Here is an 18,716-nt window from a genome sequence, read left to right as displayed (position 1 = left end):
TCCTGGTATGCCCCGCAGAGGATCTTAAGGTCCATGAATAGTCATAGTTTAGAGGTCCCAGGCCCTAAGGAAGTTAGATTATCCTCCACCAGGGCCAGGGCCTTCTCAGTGATGGCTCCGACCTGGTGGAATGCTCAGGGCCCTGCAGGATTTAACCTTCTTCCGCCAGGCATGTAAGACAGAACTATTCCACCTGGCTCTCAATTTGAACTTAGCCTGATCTTTTATTCCCCTTCTTTCCCTCCCCCTCCCCTTTTTATGAAGATTACCCGCTCTGGGATCCCACAGCTAATTCTCCCCTGGTCTCCTCGCTGGCCCAAATAGGACTAATTTAGCCAGCTAGCCCTGGTGATCATCTAATGTTTATTGGATGGATTTCCCCCCAAACTGATTTTTGATTTTATTGTTATTCATGTTTTATACAGTATTTTATGCTGTTTTATGTTGCATCAATTAAGTGTTTTAAATTTGTTGTTAGCCACCCTGAGCCCGGTTTTCTGAACCGGGAAGGGTGGGGTATAAATAAAAACTTACTATTATTATTCACGCTAAACCATGGTTTGGCTTTGCATAACCTGGCAGCTCAGGCTATTGCCCTAACCATGTGGATAATGGGCAGAAGGTATCTCAGGATTTGCTAGTAGATCTCTGAGTGATTATCTCACTTCCAAATTTTTAACAGTAGCAATGGTGACATAACACGTCTTCCCACAATGAAGGCAGCCTGGGGAGTAACTAAGAGCAGACTTGTGTAGAGAAGGACTGTGCACTTTAAGGCTCCTGATCCTGATCTAGTGTTGCTTGGGTGGTCTGGGAACATCCTTAAGGCCTTGCTCTGTTGCAGGGATGGGGACCATCAGGCATTGGAGCTGAATGAGGCCTTGTGGTCTGAGAGTCTTCCCAGGACACCCTCTTCATTGACCATGCTTCGCATCCTCCTTGGGTGTTCTTGCCTTGCTCCTTGCTTGCTTGCATGGACGGAGGGCAAAAAGGAATTTGCCAATGTGGCCTACGGTTCCAGCTTAAATCAGCATGCATTGCTGTGCCTGCTTTTGCTTCTGGCCCCATCTACCACTGGAAGATTTCCCAGAAGGGAACACAACCCTCAGTTCCTCCACCCTTGCCCTACGGGTTGGGCTCATGGCCCAACGTTGCTGCTGAACCACTTTGTCTCCAGTTTTTCCAGATACTGACTATCTGTATCCCCAATACTGGTTCAGGAATCGCAGACGGTAAACAGCCAAGCACTGCGATTAAACAGAATGCCCTGTGAGCAATAAATGCCAAGATTCTTAAAGGCATCCCCGCTCCCACCCGCGGCAATTAAAACCAGGAGTCCATTCCAACTACTGCAGAGCTGGAAGGTGTTGAGAGGTAGAAACTGAGGTGCAGGCAGCACTCTGGAGGCACTCACATGTCTACCCATCCTCTCCCTCTTCCCCTCCGCCTTTCACCCAGCAAAACTGCTGCTCTGGCAATATATTTAGATAGCTTCATTAACGTCGATGAGTTCCTGCTGCTCCAGCTATTGTGTAATCCTAAAAATAATTATACATTATACATATAAAGAATTCATTGCTACTGAGCTGCAAAGCATTAAAAAATATATATTCACAGCTGCCATTTCATTAACTCTTGAGGGGCATTTTGATAATTGAAGTACACAGGATTGCGTTTGCTTTCAGGAATGCCAGCATCTAGTTTTCAGCTGTGCTTAAAAGGTAAAGGGACCCCTGACCATTAGGTACAGTCGAGGCTGACTCTGGGGTTGCAGCGCTCATCTCGCTTTATTGGCCGAGGGAGCCGGCGTACAGCTTCCGGGGGGTCATGTGGCCAGCATGACTAAGCCGCTTCTGGCGAACCAGAGCAGCACACGGAAACGTTTACCTTCCCGCTGGAGCGGTACCTATTTATCTACTTGCACTTTGACGTGCTTTCAAAATGCTAGGTTGGCAGGAGCAGGGACCAAGCAACGGGAGCTCACCCCGTCGCGGGGATTCGAACCGCCGACCTTCTGATCGGCAAGTCCTAGGCTCTGTGGTTTAACCCACAGCGCCACACACATCCCTCAGCTGTGCTTAGTGTAGGGTTTTTACCCATTTTAGGGGGACGCAGTGTCAACAAAAGCCAGTGTGGAACTGCCCAGGGTCCCAAATCCCATGAACCATTGACTTCCCATTGCGATACTTTTAGGATCTGTCTTGCTAACTGTTTTCATTGAGCAGGCCCTGGGCCAACAAAGGTAAGATGCTGAAAAGAGGCCGCATCTGCAGTGGACATTTAAAGCTGTACCAGACCACTGTAAACAGTCATGACTTTCTCCCTAAAGAATCCTCTGAACTGTAGTTTGTTGATGCTGAGAGTTCTTAGGAGACCCCTGTTCCCCTGGCTGAGACATGCAGTTCACGGCGTTCCCTGCCCTTGACCGTGGAGACAGAGCATTGCCCTCATGACTAGTAGCCGCTACATGACTAGTAGCCTAGTAGTAGGAGTGAATTCTATAGTTTAACTATGTGCTCAAAGAACAATTATAAATTGGAAGGGACCCCAAGGGTTATCTAGTTCAACCCACTGCAATGCAGTTATCTCATAAAGAAGTGCTTTCTTTTTTGTCTCTTCCAAATCTTCCGAGGTTCATCTTCATTGGAGGTCCCCAACTTCTGATGTGTTGGCAAAGTGAGAAAAACCTTTTTCTATGGACTTTCTCCATGGAGCCAGTGTGGTGTATTGGTTAAGAGCAGTAGACTCGTAATCTGGTGAACTGGGTTCGCGTCCCCGCTCCTCCACATGCAGCTGCTGGGTGACCTTGGGCCAGTCACACTTCTCTGAAGTCTCTCAGCCTCACTCACCTCACAGAGTGTTTGTTGTGGGGGAGGAAGGGAAAGGAGATTGTTAGCCGCTTTGAGACTCCTTAAGGGAAGTGAAAGGTGGGATATCAAGTCCAAACTCTTCTTCTCTCTTCTTCTTCTTCCATACATTGCATAATTTTACACACTTCTATCGTGTCTCCTCTTGCTCCCCTTTTACCTTGGCATGCATCAAAATGTGTCACACTGGTATAGTTCCTAGACAGAGGGAGAAACAGCTCTGGGTATTTTTCCAGATCTTTATTGTTTATCTTAAGGCCATTATCAGTCACCCAGTACAGTGGTACCTCGGGATACAGACGCTTCAGATTACAGATGCTTCAGGTTACAGGCTCCGCTAACCCAGAAATAGTACCTCGGGTTAAGAACTTTGCTTCAGGATGAGAACAGAAATCGCGTGGCAGCGGCAGCGGGAGGCCCCATTAGCTAAAGTGGTGCTTCAGATTAAGAACAGTTTCAGGTTAAGAACGGACCTCCAGAACGAATTAAGTTCTTAACCCGAGGTACCACTGTATTACAACAACACCCATAATAAGATGAAAACAAATTAATGACATAATCTGTTTCATTATCGAGTATATATCCAATATCTTTTCCAGCAACAGTAGTGCTCATTACAGACAAAGCAGGATCCTGACTACCGTATTTAGAATTTAAGTTGTGCTTTAACTGCAGAAATGACAAACCTCTTGCTAGCTGACATTGTCCACCCACTTTCATTATTCTAAATCGGGGTGACTTAACCAGCAGCCCTTCAGATGCTGCTGGCCTACAGAACTCTTTTAATCAGGAGTTGCACCATGACTCTTTGCAACATGACGCTGTTGGATGGGAGTTTCCCCCGTAACAAGCTCTGCTCTCCTTGGAAGGAGGCTCATTTATCTGCCTAAGCAGAAAATGAAGCCTGCGAGGCCATAACTCTTCCGGACACATACTGCACAGAGCACAGTTGTAGCTCTAATTGAATAAAAGCCCATTAGCAGAGTGTAAATGTGATCCATTTGGGACTATATTTTGCTGTTCCTGTTTCTCTGCAAGGATGCTGTTCAATAAACCTTCATTCTTATGAACCCCCTACACAGCTGCCTGCAGTGGGTCTCTGCATGGGGTCTTTACTTGTCTGAGTTTATGTACGTCTGTTTCCATTAACTTCCAAACCTAATAATGCATGTCAGCTTGGGAGGAGCTTTAGATGAAGAATGAACACCAGTGATTTCTAGAGGATTAAAATCTATGGAGGATAAGGCTTCCGGTGGCTGCTTGCAAGGATGGAGATGGTCTGCCTCCACTGTTGGAGACCATAAGTATCTGAATTCCAGTTGCTGGAAACAACTGGAGGAGAGAGAGCTCTTGTGCTTGGGTCCTGCTTACAGGTTTCGCACAGGCATCTGGTTGGCCACTGGGAGAACAGAATGATGGACTCAATGGGCCATTGCCGTGATCCAGCAAGCTCTCCTTATGTTCTGTGGCAGGGGTGAAGACATTCTGGCCTGCTTTGCCCCACCAAGCCTCCCTCTTGGACCTGCAATCTGGTTTGGGATAAGCCATGCCCTAATCAAGTAAGGAGGGACGCGGGTGGCGCTGTGGTCTAAACCACTGAGCCTAGGGCTTGCCGATCAGAAGGTCGGCGGTTCAAATCCCCACGACGGGGTGAGCTCCCGTTGCTTGGTCCCTGCTCCTGCCAACCTAGCAGTTCGAAAGCACATCAAAGTGCAAGTAGATAAATGGGTACCACTCCGGCGGGAAGGTAAACAGCGTTTCTGTGTGCTGCTCTGGTTTGCCAGAAGTGGCTTAGTCATGCTGGCCACATGACCCGGAAAAACTGTTAGCGGACAAACGTCGGCTCTCTCAGCCAGTAAAGCGAGTTGAGCGCCACAACCCCAGAGTTGTCTACAACTGGACCTAATTGTCAGGCGTCCCTTTACCTTTAATCAGGTAAGGACAGGTGTGAGGCAGGTAAAGGTGCAACTGGTCCAAGGGGGTTTACAGTACAGGCACCACCTGTCAATTGGGTGGCAGCACCCTGCAAAGCCCCGTGCACACTCACCTGTCAAACTTGACCCATACTATCAGTGTGGGGGAGATGCGGTTCTGGCCCACTGGTTGGATTCAGAACCCCACCCCTGTCCTAGAGTGTCGCAAAGGCAACTCCTCGAGGAGGAGACGTAGCTCAGTGGTAGAAGATGTGCTTTGCATAAAAAGGTATTGCGTTGAATCTGTAGCATCTCCAGGTACGTCTTTGGGTCAAGACAAGGAATCTTGGAATCATTCTAGAGTTGGAAGGGACCCCGAGAGATGACCTAACCTGGGGAGAAAACAGCAAAGACCTGATGAAGAGAGCACAGCAGAGGTTATATTTTCTGAGAATCCTCCGGAAAAATAATCTCTCAAAGGACCTGTTGATGGCATTTTACTATTGTACTGTGGAGAGTGTATTAATTTATGGTCTGTGTGTGTGGTTTGGGAGCTGCATGGTCAGGGAAAAAACAATGCTGGCCAGGGTTGTAAAGACTGCGGAGAGAATAATTGGGTGCACTCTTCCCACCTTGGATCAAATCTATGCTTCCAGGTGCCATAAGAAAGCTGCAGAGATAGTGCAGGATAGTGCGCACCCCGGAAATGATCTCTTTCAGCTTCTGCCTTCTGGAAGAAGGTACAGGGTTATAAAGACTAGGACTAGCCGTCTGAGAAACAGTTTCTATCCAAATGTGATTTTGGTTTTAAATGCAGTGTAAGGTAGTCTTTATGTGAGTATATTGTATTCTGTTATGGGGTATCAGAGTTTTTAGGGGCTAACCAGGGTAGAATAGCTGGGATAGCAGGCTTGTTGGTTTTTGAATGTCTGATGTAGATTTTTTCAATTTCGTTGTTCTGTATGGGACAATGACAATAAAGATTATCATATCGTATCGAGAGTCTTCTACTCCAACCCCTGCTTTTATGTCTTGCTTTTGAGCCTTCTTTTTAGCCACTGTTAAAATCGGAATTCTGTAACAGATGAACCTCTTGTGTTACTGAGGAGGCCTCTCTACTTGAGCAATTTACCGTAACAATTTCCTCCCTTCTTTTCACCTTTGCAGTACACGAGAGTCTGGATTCCTGACCCGGAGGAAGTCTGGAAATCAGCAGAAATCATCAAAGATTACAAGGAGGGGGATAAAACTCTGCACCTGAAACTTGAAGATGAAACGGTACATCCTCGTCTTTATTTTTTTGGGGGGGGGTGTCACTGTTTTCTGCTGTTTCTTGTGTTTCCTTGATTTCAAGAAATGCTGAGGAAACGTTTTGAAGTCCAAACAGCCAGCACCGACCTTTTAGATATTCCTCTTCATGTTCGAAGAGATTTCTGGAGGGGATGATTGACAAGTTATACTTTTTCTGTGCGGAAAGCTGTTCCGCGTGAGGCGGCCCTGAGCCTATAACTGTGTGTAGCAGTGAGGGGGGCGGGGAACTCAGGCTTCTAGGCCTCCCCAGTTGACCCTCTCTAGGCTGTTTTGGCCAAGCCATGCCCACCTGCTGTACACCTGATGTGATGTGTGATGTCAGGTGTGAGACAGATAAATATGCAACTGAGCTGAAAGGGGGTTTGTGGGCACCACCTATCAGTTGAAGGGTTGGCAGCACAAACAATAAGCTGAATAAGGTTTGCAAAGAGGTCTTTGCCTACGTACTGTATTTTTTGCTCTATAAGACTCACTTTTTCCCTCCTAAAAAGTAAGGGGAAATGTGTGTGCGTCTTATGGAGCAAATGCAGGCTGCACAGCTATCCCAGAAGCCAGAACAGCAAGAGGGATCACTGCTTTCACTGCGCAGCGATCCCTCTTGCTGTTCTGGCTTCTGAGATTCAGAATATATTTTTTTCTTGTTTTCCTCCTCCAAAAACTAGGTGCATCTTGTGGTCTGGTGCGTCTTATAGAGCAAAAAATACGGTAGTTGGATTTCAAACAGTGGCATTTGGAGCAGGAATTGATATCCACAGTGGCGATCGAATGGTTTCTTTAGCTTTGGGATTGCCCTTGTCTTGAGTTGTGCACATCGAATAAGTTAATTTTTCTACACTCCCATGCAGAGAGCAAAGGAAGATTGCTCTCTCAATCTTTGCTTGCTTGGGTTCTGTTTGATTTCTTAGTTGGAACCAGATATGTGCTGCTCCTTTTTAGTTCTCGGGTATCAAAGCATTTCCGAACATTGTGGTTTGTGTTTCAAGCCTTTCACTTCGGCCAAAAGGGCTCTCAGACTGGCTTACGGTCTTGCCTGCAGGCTTATCATTTAAAAGACGTGATACAAAAAAGGAAGACACGATGAGGAAGGAAGAAGAAAGAAAGCAATCTCAGACGCTGGTTTTTAAAGCTAGTTTTGCAGCTGTTACAGTGACCAGCTGAGATGGAAAGAGGTCAGAGGGGCAAGGAGCCAAGTGTAGTTGTATGGTAAAGGGACCCCTGGACCATTAGGTCCAGTTGCAGATTGCAACTCTGGGGTTGCGGCGCTCATCTTGCTTTATTGGCCGAGGGAGCCGGCGTACAGCTTCTGGGTCTTGTGGCCAGCATGACTAAGCTGCTTCTGGCGTACCAGAGCATTGCACGGAAACGCCATTTACCTTCCCGCCGGAGTGGTACCTATTTATCTACTTGCACTTTGACATGCTTTCGAACTGCTAGGTTGGCAGGAGCAGGGACCGAGCAACAGGAGCTCACCCCATCGTGGGGATTCAATCCGCCGACCTTCTGATCAGCAAGTCCTAGGCTCTGTGGTTTAACCCACAGCGCCACCTGCGCCCCTAAGTGTAGTTGATCTTGCGGCAAATGAAAAGGAGTGGTCCTGCTTCCCATATTTCTCTACATCCTTCAACCTGATGGGTTGCCAGGAGGCAGTTGAAGCGAGGGAGGGAGGAGCCTGATGGAAACGGTGTCTCAGTAGATGAGCAGGTCATAGCTCAGTTGGTTAGAGTGTGGTGCTGATAGTGCCAGGATTGCAGGTTTGAACCCCGTAAGGGACAGCTGCGTATTCCTGCATTGCAGGGGGTTGGACTAAATGATCCTCGGGATCCCTTCCAACTTTATGATTTTGTGACTCATTGCCTCCCATCTCTGATGGCATCTGCTAGGAGAGAGTTATCAGTGGATTATCAATAACATTTCCCTGATAGTATAGTGCAGGCATAGGCAAACTTGGTCCTCCAGATGTTTGGGACTACAGTTCCCATCATGCCTGACCACTGGTCCTGTTAGCTAGTGATGATGGGAGTTGTAGTCCCAAAACATCTGGAGGGCCAAGTTTGCCTATGCCTGGTATAGTGCAGTAGATTTTTCTCACCTCAACAGGGAGTTGTGTCCAACAGCATTCATCAAATGGATTAGTTGTGGCAGCGGGGCATAAGTGGTGACTGTGTTACTGGCACACAATCGTGGGAGCTTGGGAAGAACCTCTGTCTTCCCTGGTGTGTGTGGCGAGGAGGGGAGGAGTGGTGGTGGTCAAGTGGAACTGTTACCCCCGCCCCCCCACCTTTTCTATAGGTACAGAGAGCAAATGCTTGATGGAAACCCACACCAGTGGAGTCCGCTAATTCAGCACACTTCAGTTTGCATATCCATCAACTATTTGCATAACATGCCAAACACACTGCTTAGATTTCCGAAGCTGAAATATGGAAAAGCTGACATCCTACTAGTAGGAAGACTTCAGAAGCTCTTAACCCCTGCCCCCTCCAAACACACACATACACCCCCCCAACCCATTTGCTAACATAGCAGTTGGAAAGGACTTGGTGCAATTGCTTTTGTTAACTAAGAACATTGCAGTGACAAGCCTAGAATTTATTATGATGATGGGTGCAGTTTTGTCTTGAAGCACCACTGGCTGGTAATGTTACAATTGCGTTTAACTCACTTGGCTGGCATAGTGGCAATAGGAGTTTATTGAAATTTCTTCACAAATGGCTTCTTAAATTGTTTAGCTGCAAGTGTGCTCTGTTACTTGCTAAACCAGTTAGCAGATGCAGCTTTTACAAACTGAAGATGCTCCAAGGACATTGTGAATAATTCAAAAGGCCTGCTAGAAAAATAAAGCATTACTATTGCTTGCACATGATGCATTATCCAGTTATTAAAAGGGAGGGTGGAACCCGGGAATGAGAATAGAACCCAGTGAGTGGTGCATTCACCTATCTAGGAGGCCTAGGTTCATCAAGACCCATGGATTCTGAAAAGGGTCAACTTGAGATGCTTTGTTGCATCTCATGGTTCAAGAGGTGGGCCCCAGAATATCATATTAAGGTAGTAAGTGTCGGAATCTGCGTTCGACTGAGCTGATAAAGCTCATCTTCCGGAATCGCCCTCCGACATGATTAACCACCTGAGCCTTTGATGAGGTTCAGGCTCATTCCCATTCAGCAGAGAATCAAAGCAGCACATGGAAGTGATGAGATTTATGGCTACATCGCTATGCTTTATTTTCTAAGCTACGCAGACAGAAAAGAAATCATCCTCTCTCTGTGAGAGCAGAGAGCAACTGAACAGCAAAGGAACAGGAAACCAGTACGTCACATCCGTCTCCCGTGAGACTTCCAACAGCCTGGAATGTCTCTGGAATGTAAACAGAGTCTTGTGACTCCAAAGCACTGCACAGTGGCAAACAGAAACTAACAGTAAGTTTTCAAGATTTTAGCCACCTCCTCAGATTCTCCATGGCAGGAAATGAAGTGGCACTGCTGTTTGCACAGAGCCCATCAGAACTTGAGTTACCAACATAGTGCCTAGGAGCGCACACATGTTCTCACATAGGCCTTCCATGGCAACCACAGGGTTCCTTCCACCCTCTGAAATCAGGATTGGAAGAAGCATTTTATTGTCACCAGTCAAATAGGTTGTGGTGCATACTCCATTCTGGATTTGTGTAGGGTTTACTCCTTAGCCCTGGCTACCTTCCCAAGTTGATGAACCCCATCACTTCCCTCTACAGCACACGCAGAAACTGCCTGGACCCACTATTGATCTCATCTGCTCAATGCACCAGAGCCTGTCTTCACATGCAGGGAAGTCCCTAACTCACTGAGGGTTTGAGATGCATCAGCTACCCTCACCTGGTTTAACTGGCCAATTGAAGCAGTTTCCCATGGTTTGGCCACTGTCACATTCTGACATGGAGTCACCGGTGAGAGCTGAGTGAGGACCTAAGGTGGACAAACTACCCCAGAAGGAGAACAACATGCCCCTTATCTGAGATACTACCTTTCCCCTAACACCCCCTACACCCTCAAGAATAACTAACGCTCTTATGCAATTAAAGAAACAGCTCAGACTGGTTTGGACACACTAAGGGCACTGTTTGATAGGAGCCAAAAACCTGCGATAACTAATAGCTTAGGACAGGCATAGGCAAACCTGGCCCTCCAGATGTTTTGGGACTACAATTCCCATCATCTCTGTCCTGTTAGTGAGGGATGATGGGAGTTGTAGTCCCAAAACATCTGGAGGGCTGAGTTTGCCTATGCTTAGCTTAGGAGCTTAAATTCTAGCTGTGGAAAGCCTGCACAAAGCTAGTTTTCAGCCCTGCCTGAGCTGGGAAGCTTAAGGTAGGTAAACTGCTTTCGGTTCTGACCATGCTCACTTGTGGCTCCACCACAAAAAAATTAAATTTCCCACCCCGTGCTTTTTGGGATCTGCTTTTCAGGGCTTGAAAGGGGCAGGTTGGGCTTGCTGAGGCTTCTCAGATCCTGAATACAGTTGCAGGAGGCGGCTGGCCATCCATCATGCCCTTGCTATCAGTTGTTGGAGAGAGGAGGTTGGGCTGCGTTATCTGATCACACAAGCGCTTCTTGCAACCTTGTCGCCCAAGCTGCCTGCCGTTTTGCTGTTCACCGGCACCAGGCAGAGCAGGAAAGAGCTCTCTGCGAGTAATGACTTTGGGTACTGTGTTGCTTTTCGAAGAATTGCACCCAACAGTCCCAGACGATCAAAGAGCCTTTGGTGCGGGCTCTGGCAAATAAACTTGTGATCTTTGCTAAAACAAGCTGGGTAGATGCTTCTGCTCAGGACCTGCTGGGTAAACCTCAGGTGGTGCTAATTGCGTCCCTTGTGGCTGGCTTGCTTCAGCCGCGCGCATTCATGGCAGGGGAGTGATGCTGGGTTTGCGACTACTGCAATTCCCAAAGGCTCTTCCTTTCAAATGTGGATTTGGCTGAGTGGGAGAAGACGGCACGGCCGCTGCTGTTCTGAATGCAGACAAAGTAGAGCTAATATGGATGCTCGCACCATTAATTTCTGGATTTGTCAATATATTTTTAAAAAAATTATAATACAAAAATTAAATAAAAGAGGGGAAGTTGATGTATCTGCTTGTGTTTTGCATCCTTTTTATTTCTGTTGGCCTTCAAAGATTCTGTTTGCAAACTGGCCTTGTTAAGCTTTTGCCTGTATTCATTATTTCTTCACAGTTGCAGAGTTTGTAATCTGAAACGGTTTTATTTGAAACTGTTGAATTAGCTGAATTTCAGCAGCAGAAGTCCTTTTCACTTTAGCCACAAGGACTTCAAATGTTGTTGTGCCTTCTTTGATGATGGAAACTGGGGAAAAATCACCACCGTCCAGTTTAGACATCACAGTAAACCATATTTAATAGTTTACTGCGAGCACTCCTAATTCTTGGCTGTTTGGTTGCAGATCACAATCCCTGGCTTAGTTTGCATCTGAATCCCGGGGGTTGGGGGTTGATTTCCTCAAAGAAACTATGGTCGGTGAGCCAAGAGCAAACCTTTGCAATAGATCATAGCTTTTGGGGAGCAAAACAAATCACAGCTCCTGGTTTGGATGTAAGAGTAAGACAAGGGTGTATGGTTTGTTTTTGTCCAGCTCAAGCAGAGAGGAGCAAACTAGGGAAGACTGACAAGTTCATGGTAACACATTAACTTTAGCTTACTGTGCGTGCAAACTTCAGATGAGATTCATGATTGTAAGATATGCATTCAAATATAGTTAGCTTTCTTAAAAACAAAAACGAGAACTTGCTTCTTGTCTTTTAACCTAGTTCCTTTGTACTGATGGGGCAAAATATTGAAAGGCAGATTCCAGGTTATGTTCCCTTAATGGGCAGTTGTGTGGAATGTTGCCTGCATGCTTTTATATCCATGAGTAAAGGGCTGGAGAGCTTCTTTTTCTTTTAAACGGAAGCCAAAGAAATTAGGAAAGGGACCAGAGGAACCCCCACCCCACCCCACCCCACAGGTCCCTGGACTTTTTGGACTTGGGCAACAGAACAGAGGCAAGCAGAGATACTAGAGGCAAAATTCATAACAGGAAATGTGAGATTAAGGGTAAACGAGTGATGTGACAATGCTGTCAAATTATTATTTATGTTCCAACTAGACCTAATGAATTGTGGTGAACAGCTGTTGCCAAATCACTTATGGAGTAAGCCCATGCTTGCAGCAAGTGAAATTGGGATCTATCCTTTTGAGATTGTACACTGCCAGGTCATTAAGATTTTGAGGATCAAAATTATTATTTAGAAAAGCCAGGAGACCCATTTAACTATTACGGGTAGGGACGGGGAGCCCATTTCTGCACACGAGGGTCATCTAGTCCAACTCCCTGCAATGAACCCATGAACGTAGGATTAAGAATCTCGTGCTCTACGTATTGAGCTATCCCACCCCTGTATTAGACAGTGGTTTACCAGGCCAGGTAGAACGTTGCAATAAATTTCTTCTGCCCCTCCACTGCTTGTAAGCATATCTGAACATTGCCTCTCTGTGTTATATAAAATCATTGCTTTAAAAAAAGAAGAAGTTTTGAATAGTTGCATTCATCTTCTGCTTCGTGCTGTCAGAACTGATGCGTCTTTCTCCTACGATGGGGCTTTGCAATTTAACTCCTCTTCTGGAATTGTCATCTGTCTTGGTGGCTTGCTGTCTTGCTACATGAAGGCGTAGGGTGCTCACGTTCTGTTAACAAGATGCCGATTCGCAAGCCGGGACCAGCCTGCACGTAGCGCTATGTATCTTCCAGTGTTAATGCGAGGCACAGATAGCGCCAAACTCTGCGTTCTGCCATTTGTCACAGGTTTGCAGAGTTGCTTTACAGCTAAACAGCAGCAGTTGGTGGCGCAAATGTAAAGCCCGAACTATGGATTACTCTAAAAATGGAAGTGGGGTGGTAATTTTGTGTTGTGAACTCTGCAGGTATAGAGCAGCATCCAAAATTAATTAATTAATTAATTATATGAGCATGAAAATGGAGGGGGAGGTGAGCCTCCTAATTATGTTGAGATTTATATACATTGCATCTACTGTGCTGATGTTCTTGCCAGCCCCTTTTATTAGTAATGCTGGGTAAAAAAAAAAGGAGAAAAATCAGTCCTCATCCTTCACAAGATAGATTTAGATATTTTGCAGATGGGTGGCCCAGACTTTTCCTCGTTGAAACTATTATTTTGCTGCTGTTATGGTTAATAACTTTTATTTGCATGTTTACATACGATTCCAAAAGAATATGCAAAGAACTGTTCTTGGGTTATCTCTTGATAAAACTTCACATCTCATCTGCCTTACCTAACCCTCTCTCCTCCCTCCTTCCCCTAAGCTAAGGAATAGGGGAAGCCTTTTAAAAAAATATGCAAAGCAAACTCTCAGAAGAGATTTTATGAGTCATGCCGTTGTGTCATTTCCAACATATGGGTGGCCATATGGTAAAGAGTTTTTGGCTCTGTCTCAGCTGAACAGCCGTGCCTCCAAATTAGACGAAAGCAGCATGATATTTCCTCCTTTTATCTGTAAATACCTTTGTCACCTCCCCCTGGGTGCTATTTCCTTTTTACTTTTTTTGGGGGGCAGCGGCAAGAGAAATGAGGCGGCATCTTTATTTAAACCGGGGCGTGTCATATCACATTCAGTATCTGCTTTATGCTCTGGATTAATTTTGCACGAGTCCCCTGAAAGCTTTGACGGTTAAGTTCCTCCGGCAAAAAGGAAAAATGGAGGCCTCTTGTCAAATCAAGAGAGTGGGAAGGCAACTCCCAGGATGCTCACTTCATCCAAAAAGCTGTTCTGGTTCAGGCACAGAGGGCTTAGCCACACATAGCAGAGGGCAGACAGGGACATCGCTAAAGCTTGTTTCCCTTCCCTTACCATTTCGCTGACGAGTTTTCTGACACGAGTTGATGAAGCCTCCAGATCCAGAGGCAATATACCTGTAACAGGGGAAGGCTTACATTCAATGTGCAGGATCTATTTAGGTGTTGTTTTTCCCCTAGAATACAGGCGCATTTTGTGACTCACACAGGTCCAATTGCGATCATGTGGAGATCTCTGCATGCCAGGGTGGTGACTGGCCGCTCTACCTTTCTAAAGCTTCTTTACAGTGGTACCTTGTTCTCAAACTTAATCTATTCCGGAAGTCTGTTCCAAAACCAAAGCGTTCCAAAACCAAGGCACACTTTCCCATAGAAAGTAATGCAAAATGAATTAAACCGTTTAAAAACAACCCCTAAAACAGCAATTTAACATGAATTTTGCTATCTAACGAGACTATGGATCCATAAAATCAAAGCAATAACCAATGTACTGTACTATAAAATAAATAAGACAGTATTGTAGATGATAAAAATTAAAATTTATTTATTTTTCTTCCCTGCACTGATGATAATCATTGTTTGGATGGGGGGCTTTTATCGATTTCCGCAGTCACACAATCAATCAATCAATCAATCAATCAATAGCTAAACTGGGTTCCACACAGAAACAAAAACAAATTAACCAAAAAAGCCTCAAAAACAAAAATGCAAAATAAATAGCAAAAACAAAAGCGCCAAACTTAATCTGTTCCAGAAGTCCGTTTGACTTCTGAAATGTTCGAAAACCAAGGGCAGCTTCTGATTGGCGCAGGCTCCCCGGAAACAATAGCCGACAACTGCATCGGACGTTTGGCTTCCAAAAATCATTTGTAAACCGGAACACTTACTTCCGGGTCTTCGGAGTTTGAGAACCAAAGCGTTTGAGAACTAAGGCGTTTGAGAACCAAGGCCACACAGTAAGCTTCATGGCTGAGGGGGGATTTGAACCCTGATCTCCCCGGTACTAGTCTGACACTCTAAGCACTGCACCACACTGGCTTCCTAGAGTCCTTCTGCTATGGTGCAGCTATATAAATTAAGTAGGTAAATAAATATGGGGAGAGCAGAATCCCACATAGAGAAGGATCTTTTTTTTTTTTTTTAAGCAATTTATTGGGTTTTACAATAGAAATAAACATAATAAACAATATAACATTTGTCTTAACATAGTTTCACATTTTCTTTGGACTTCCTCACATCTCCCGCTCCCACTTTCATCGTTATAACATTTTGTCAGCGATTTATCATCTTATTTAAGTTCTTATATCCCTTCTATGTTTCATAATCTTATAATTCTCGAAAGGGGTTAAATTTTCACAGTCTTACTTATTTTCTTAAAAACTTCTAAATTTAGTGGTGCTCAGTTATTTTGGTCTAGCATCTTATTTAGCATTCACTCAAATTACAATGTTTTTGTAAATAATTCTTAAATTTCTTCCAATCCTCCTCAATCCTCTCTTCTCCCAGGTCGCGAATTCTGCCGGTCATTTCAGCCAGTTCCATGTAGTCTATCAGTTGCATCTGCCATTCTTCCAGTGTGGGTAGATCTTGAGTTTTCCAGTGTTTTGCGAGAAGTATCCTTGCTGCTGTTGTTGCATACATAAAAAATGTCTGGTCCTTCTTTGCCACCCCTTGGCCGACAATACCCAAAAGGAAAGCCTCTGGTTTCTTAGTGAAGGTATATTTAAATACCTTTTTCAATTCATTATAAATCATTTCCCAGAACGCCTTCACTTTAGGGCAAGTCCACCAGAGGTGGAAGAACGTTCCCTCACACTCTTTACATTTCCAACACTTATTATCAGACAGGTGGTAAATTTTTGCAAGTTTGACTGGGGTCATATACCATCTATAAATCATTTTCATTACATTTTCTTTCAGAGCGTTACATGCAGTAAATTTCAATCCATTACTCCACAACCTTTCCCAGTCCTCAAACATGATATTATACCCAATGTCCTGTGCCCACCTTATCATAGCCGATTTAACCGTTTCATCTTGTGTATTCCATTTCAACAGCAAGTTATACATCCTTGAAAGTACCTTAATCTTTGGTTCTAACAATTCTGTTTCTAGTTTCGATTTCTCCACCTGGAACCCTAGTTTCTTATCATTTTTAAAAACTTCTTTAATCTGAGCGTAATGTAACCAATCTCGCACTTTGTCTTTCATTTTCTCCAAACTCTGCAATTTCCAATTGTCTCCATCCTTTTCTAGTATTTCCCAATATTTTGGCCATTTAGCCTCCATATTGGGTCTTTTTCGGGCCTTAGCTTCCAGAGGTGAAAGCCACCTTGGTGTTTTATTTTCCAGCAAGTCTTTATATTTTGTCCAGACATTAAACAGTGATTTTCTGACAATATGGTTCTTAAAGGCCTTATTTGCTTTAACCTTGTCATACCATAAATATGCATGCCATCCAAAAGTATTATTAAACCCTTCCAGATCTAACACATCAGTGTCTTCAAGAAGTAGCCAGTCTTTTAGCCAGCAGAACGCTGCGGCTTCATAATACAACTTTAGGTCTGGCAGGGCAAAGCCCCCTCTTTGTTTTGCGTCAGTTAGTATCTTAAACTTAATTCTGGGCTTTTTGCCCTGCCAGACAAACTTAGAAATATCTCTCTGCCACTTCTGAAAGCACTCCTTTTTGTCCAAAACCTGAAGTGTTTGAAATAAAAACAACATCCTTGGCAATACATTCATCTTGATAGCAGCAATTCGGCCTAACAAAGAAAGTTTCAATTTTGACCAACTATCTAAGTCTCTCTTAATTTCTGTCCAGCATTTTTCATAGTTGTCCTTAAATAGACTTAGATTTTTTGCTGTTATGTTTACCCCTAGGTATTTTACTTTCTTAACCACATTAAGTTCCGTCTCATTCTGAAACCGTTCTGACTCTGTATCAGTCAAATTTTTTCCCAAAACCTTAGTTTTCTGTTTATTTAATTTAAACCCAGCCACCCGACCAAAGTCATTAATCAGTTGTAATACTCTTTTCGTACTAGGCTCTGGCTTCTGCAGGGTCAAAACCAGGTCATCTGCAAAAGCTTTTAATTTGTATTGTTTCTGTCCGACCTGAATTCCTTCCACCAACCGATCCCCTCTAATCATATTCAATAGCACTTCCAGAACCGAAATGAATAACAAAGGGGAGATAGGGCAACCTTGTCGTGTCCCTTTTTCAATTTTGAACTCTTCTGTAACCACATTATTAACTATCAATTTAGCTTTCTGTTCTGAATATATCGCCTCAATCCCATTCTCAAAACCCCGTCCCACTCCCATCTCTTTTAAATTTCCCATCATAAATTTCCAGGAGATATTGTCAAAGGCCTTCTCCGCGTCTATAAAAATTAAAACTGCTTTTGTATTTATATCTGTTTGCAAAAGTTCCAAAATGTCAATAATGTTCCTTGTATTAGCAAACAGATGTCTACCTGGGAGAAAGCCGGCCTGGTCCTTATGAATTACTTCATTTAAAACTTTTTTAAATCTACTTGCCAAAATGTCTGCAAATATTTTGTAATCCACATTTAGAAGGGAGATGGGACGATAGTTCTTAAGTTGTGTCTTTTCAGCTTCCGACTTTGGTATTAATGTGATGAACGCTTCCTTCCACGACTCCGGTGCCCTCTTCCCCTCCATAATTTCATTGCTGACCTCCATCAAAGGTTGTATCAAATAGTCTTTTAATGTCTTATAGTACTTGGAGGTCAGCCCATCTGGCCCTGGAGATTTGCCGAGTTGCATGTTCTGAATGGCTTGTTCAATCTCCTGTCGTGTTATTTTAGAATTCAGGATTGTCCTATTTTCTTGTGACAATTTAAATAGTCCATTTTTTGCCAAAAATTGTTTAATCTCAACTTCGTCTTGCGGCCCTTGGGTGTATAGTTTTTTGAAGTATCTCTGGAAACACTTTCTAATGTCCACTGGATTCTGAATGTTTTTTCCATCAACCTCTAAGTTTGTAACCGTATTTAATCTTTGTCTTCTCTTCAACTGCCAAGCTAGCAGTTTTCCACATTTATTCGCCGACTCAAACGTTTTTTGTTTCATTAGTTTAACCTTCCATTCAATTTCCTGATTTATCAATTTAGAATATTGTGTTTGATAAAGTTTAATTTCTCTCAGAGTTGGCTGTGACTTCGGATTCACTCTTAATTTCTTCTCTAATTCTTTTCTTTTATCCAAGATCTTGTCTTTTTTCTCATTTTGTGTTCTTTTCTTTACTGCATTCTGTTGTATCAAGAATCCCCTCATTACAGCTTTGCTTGCATCCCAGACGATTCTTTTTTCCACCGTAGTATTCATATTTATCTCAAAGTAATCCTTCAAAACTTTTTGGGCCTTCTTGGTAATTTCCTGATCTCTGAACAAATTGTCATTCATCTTCCATCTAAAGGATCCAGTTGGTAGTAGTGTCATATCCATCTTTACTGCATTATGGTCGGAACAGGTCTTTGGGCAGATTTCCACTTTTCTGACCTTAGGTGCCAGGCCTCTAGAAATCCATATTTGGTCGATTCTTGTCCAGGTCAGTTGGGCTTCAGAAAAGAATGTTCCCTCTCTTCCTAGTGGGTTCTTTGTCCTCCAGATGTCAATCAAATCCATATTGTCAGTCATTTCAAAAAAGGTTTTAGGTAGTCTGCCGTCTTTTGTAACATTTTGACTTTGTGACTTGTCCATGTTAGTTGATACGACCCCATTCATATCTCCCATCATTATGATGTTGTTGTAGTCCAGATA

The 18,716-nt window shown here is 44.1% G+C and overlaps 1 protein-coding gene across 3 annotated transcripts in view; it reads left to right on the top strand.

The window, feature by feature from the left end:
* Positions 1–18,716, top strand: part of MYO5B (myosin VB) — a 307,859-nt gene that overhangs the window by 85,864 nt on the left and 203,279 nt on the right. For all 3 annotated transcript variants that reach the window (XM_080973376.1, XM_080973378.1, XM_080973377.1), the window contains exon 2: positions 5,948–6,058. In XM_080973376.1, coding sequence (XP_080829502.1) covers positions 5,948–6,058 — 111 coding nt within the window. The remainder of the gene's footprint in view (positions 1–5,947; positions 6,059–18,716) is intronic.

Source organism: Podarcis pityusensis (assembly GCF_964106645.2).
Source record: "Podarcis pityusensis genome assembly, chromosome: 11".
Taxonomy (NCBI): Eukaryota; Metazoa; Chordata; class Lepidosauria; order Squamata; family Lacertidae; genus Podarcis; species Podarcis pityusensis.
Note: the sequence above shows the minus strand (reverse complement) of the source record. Positions and strands in the feature narration are given on the sequence as shown.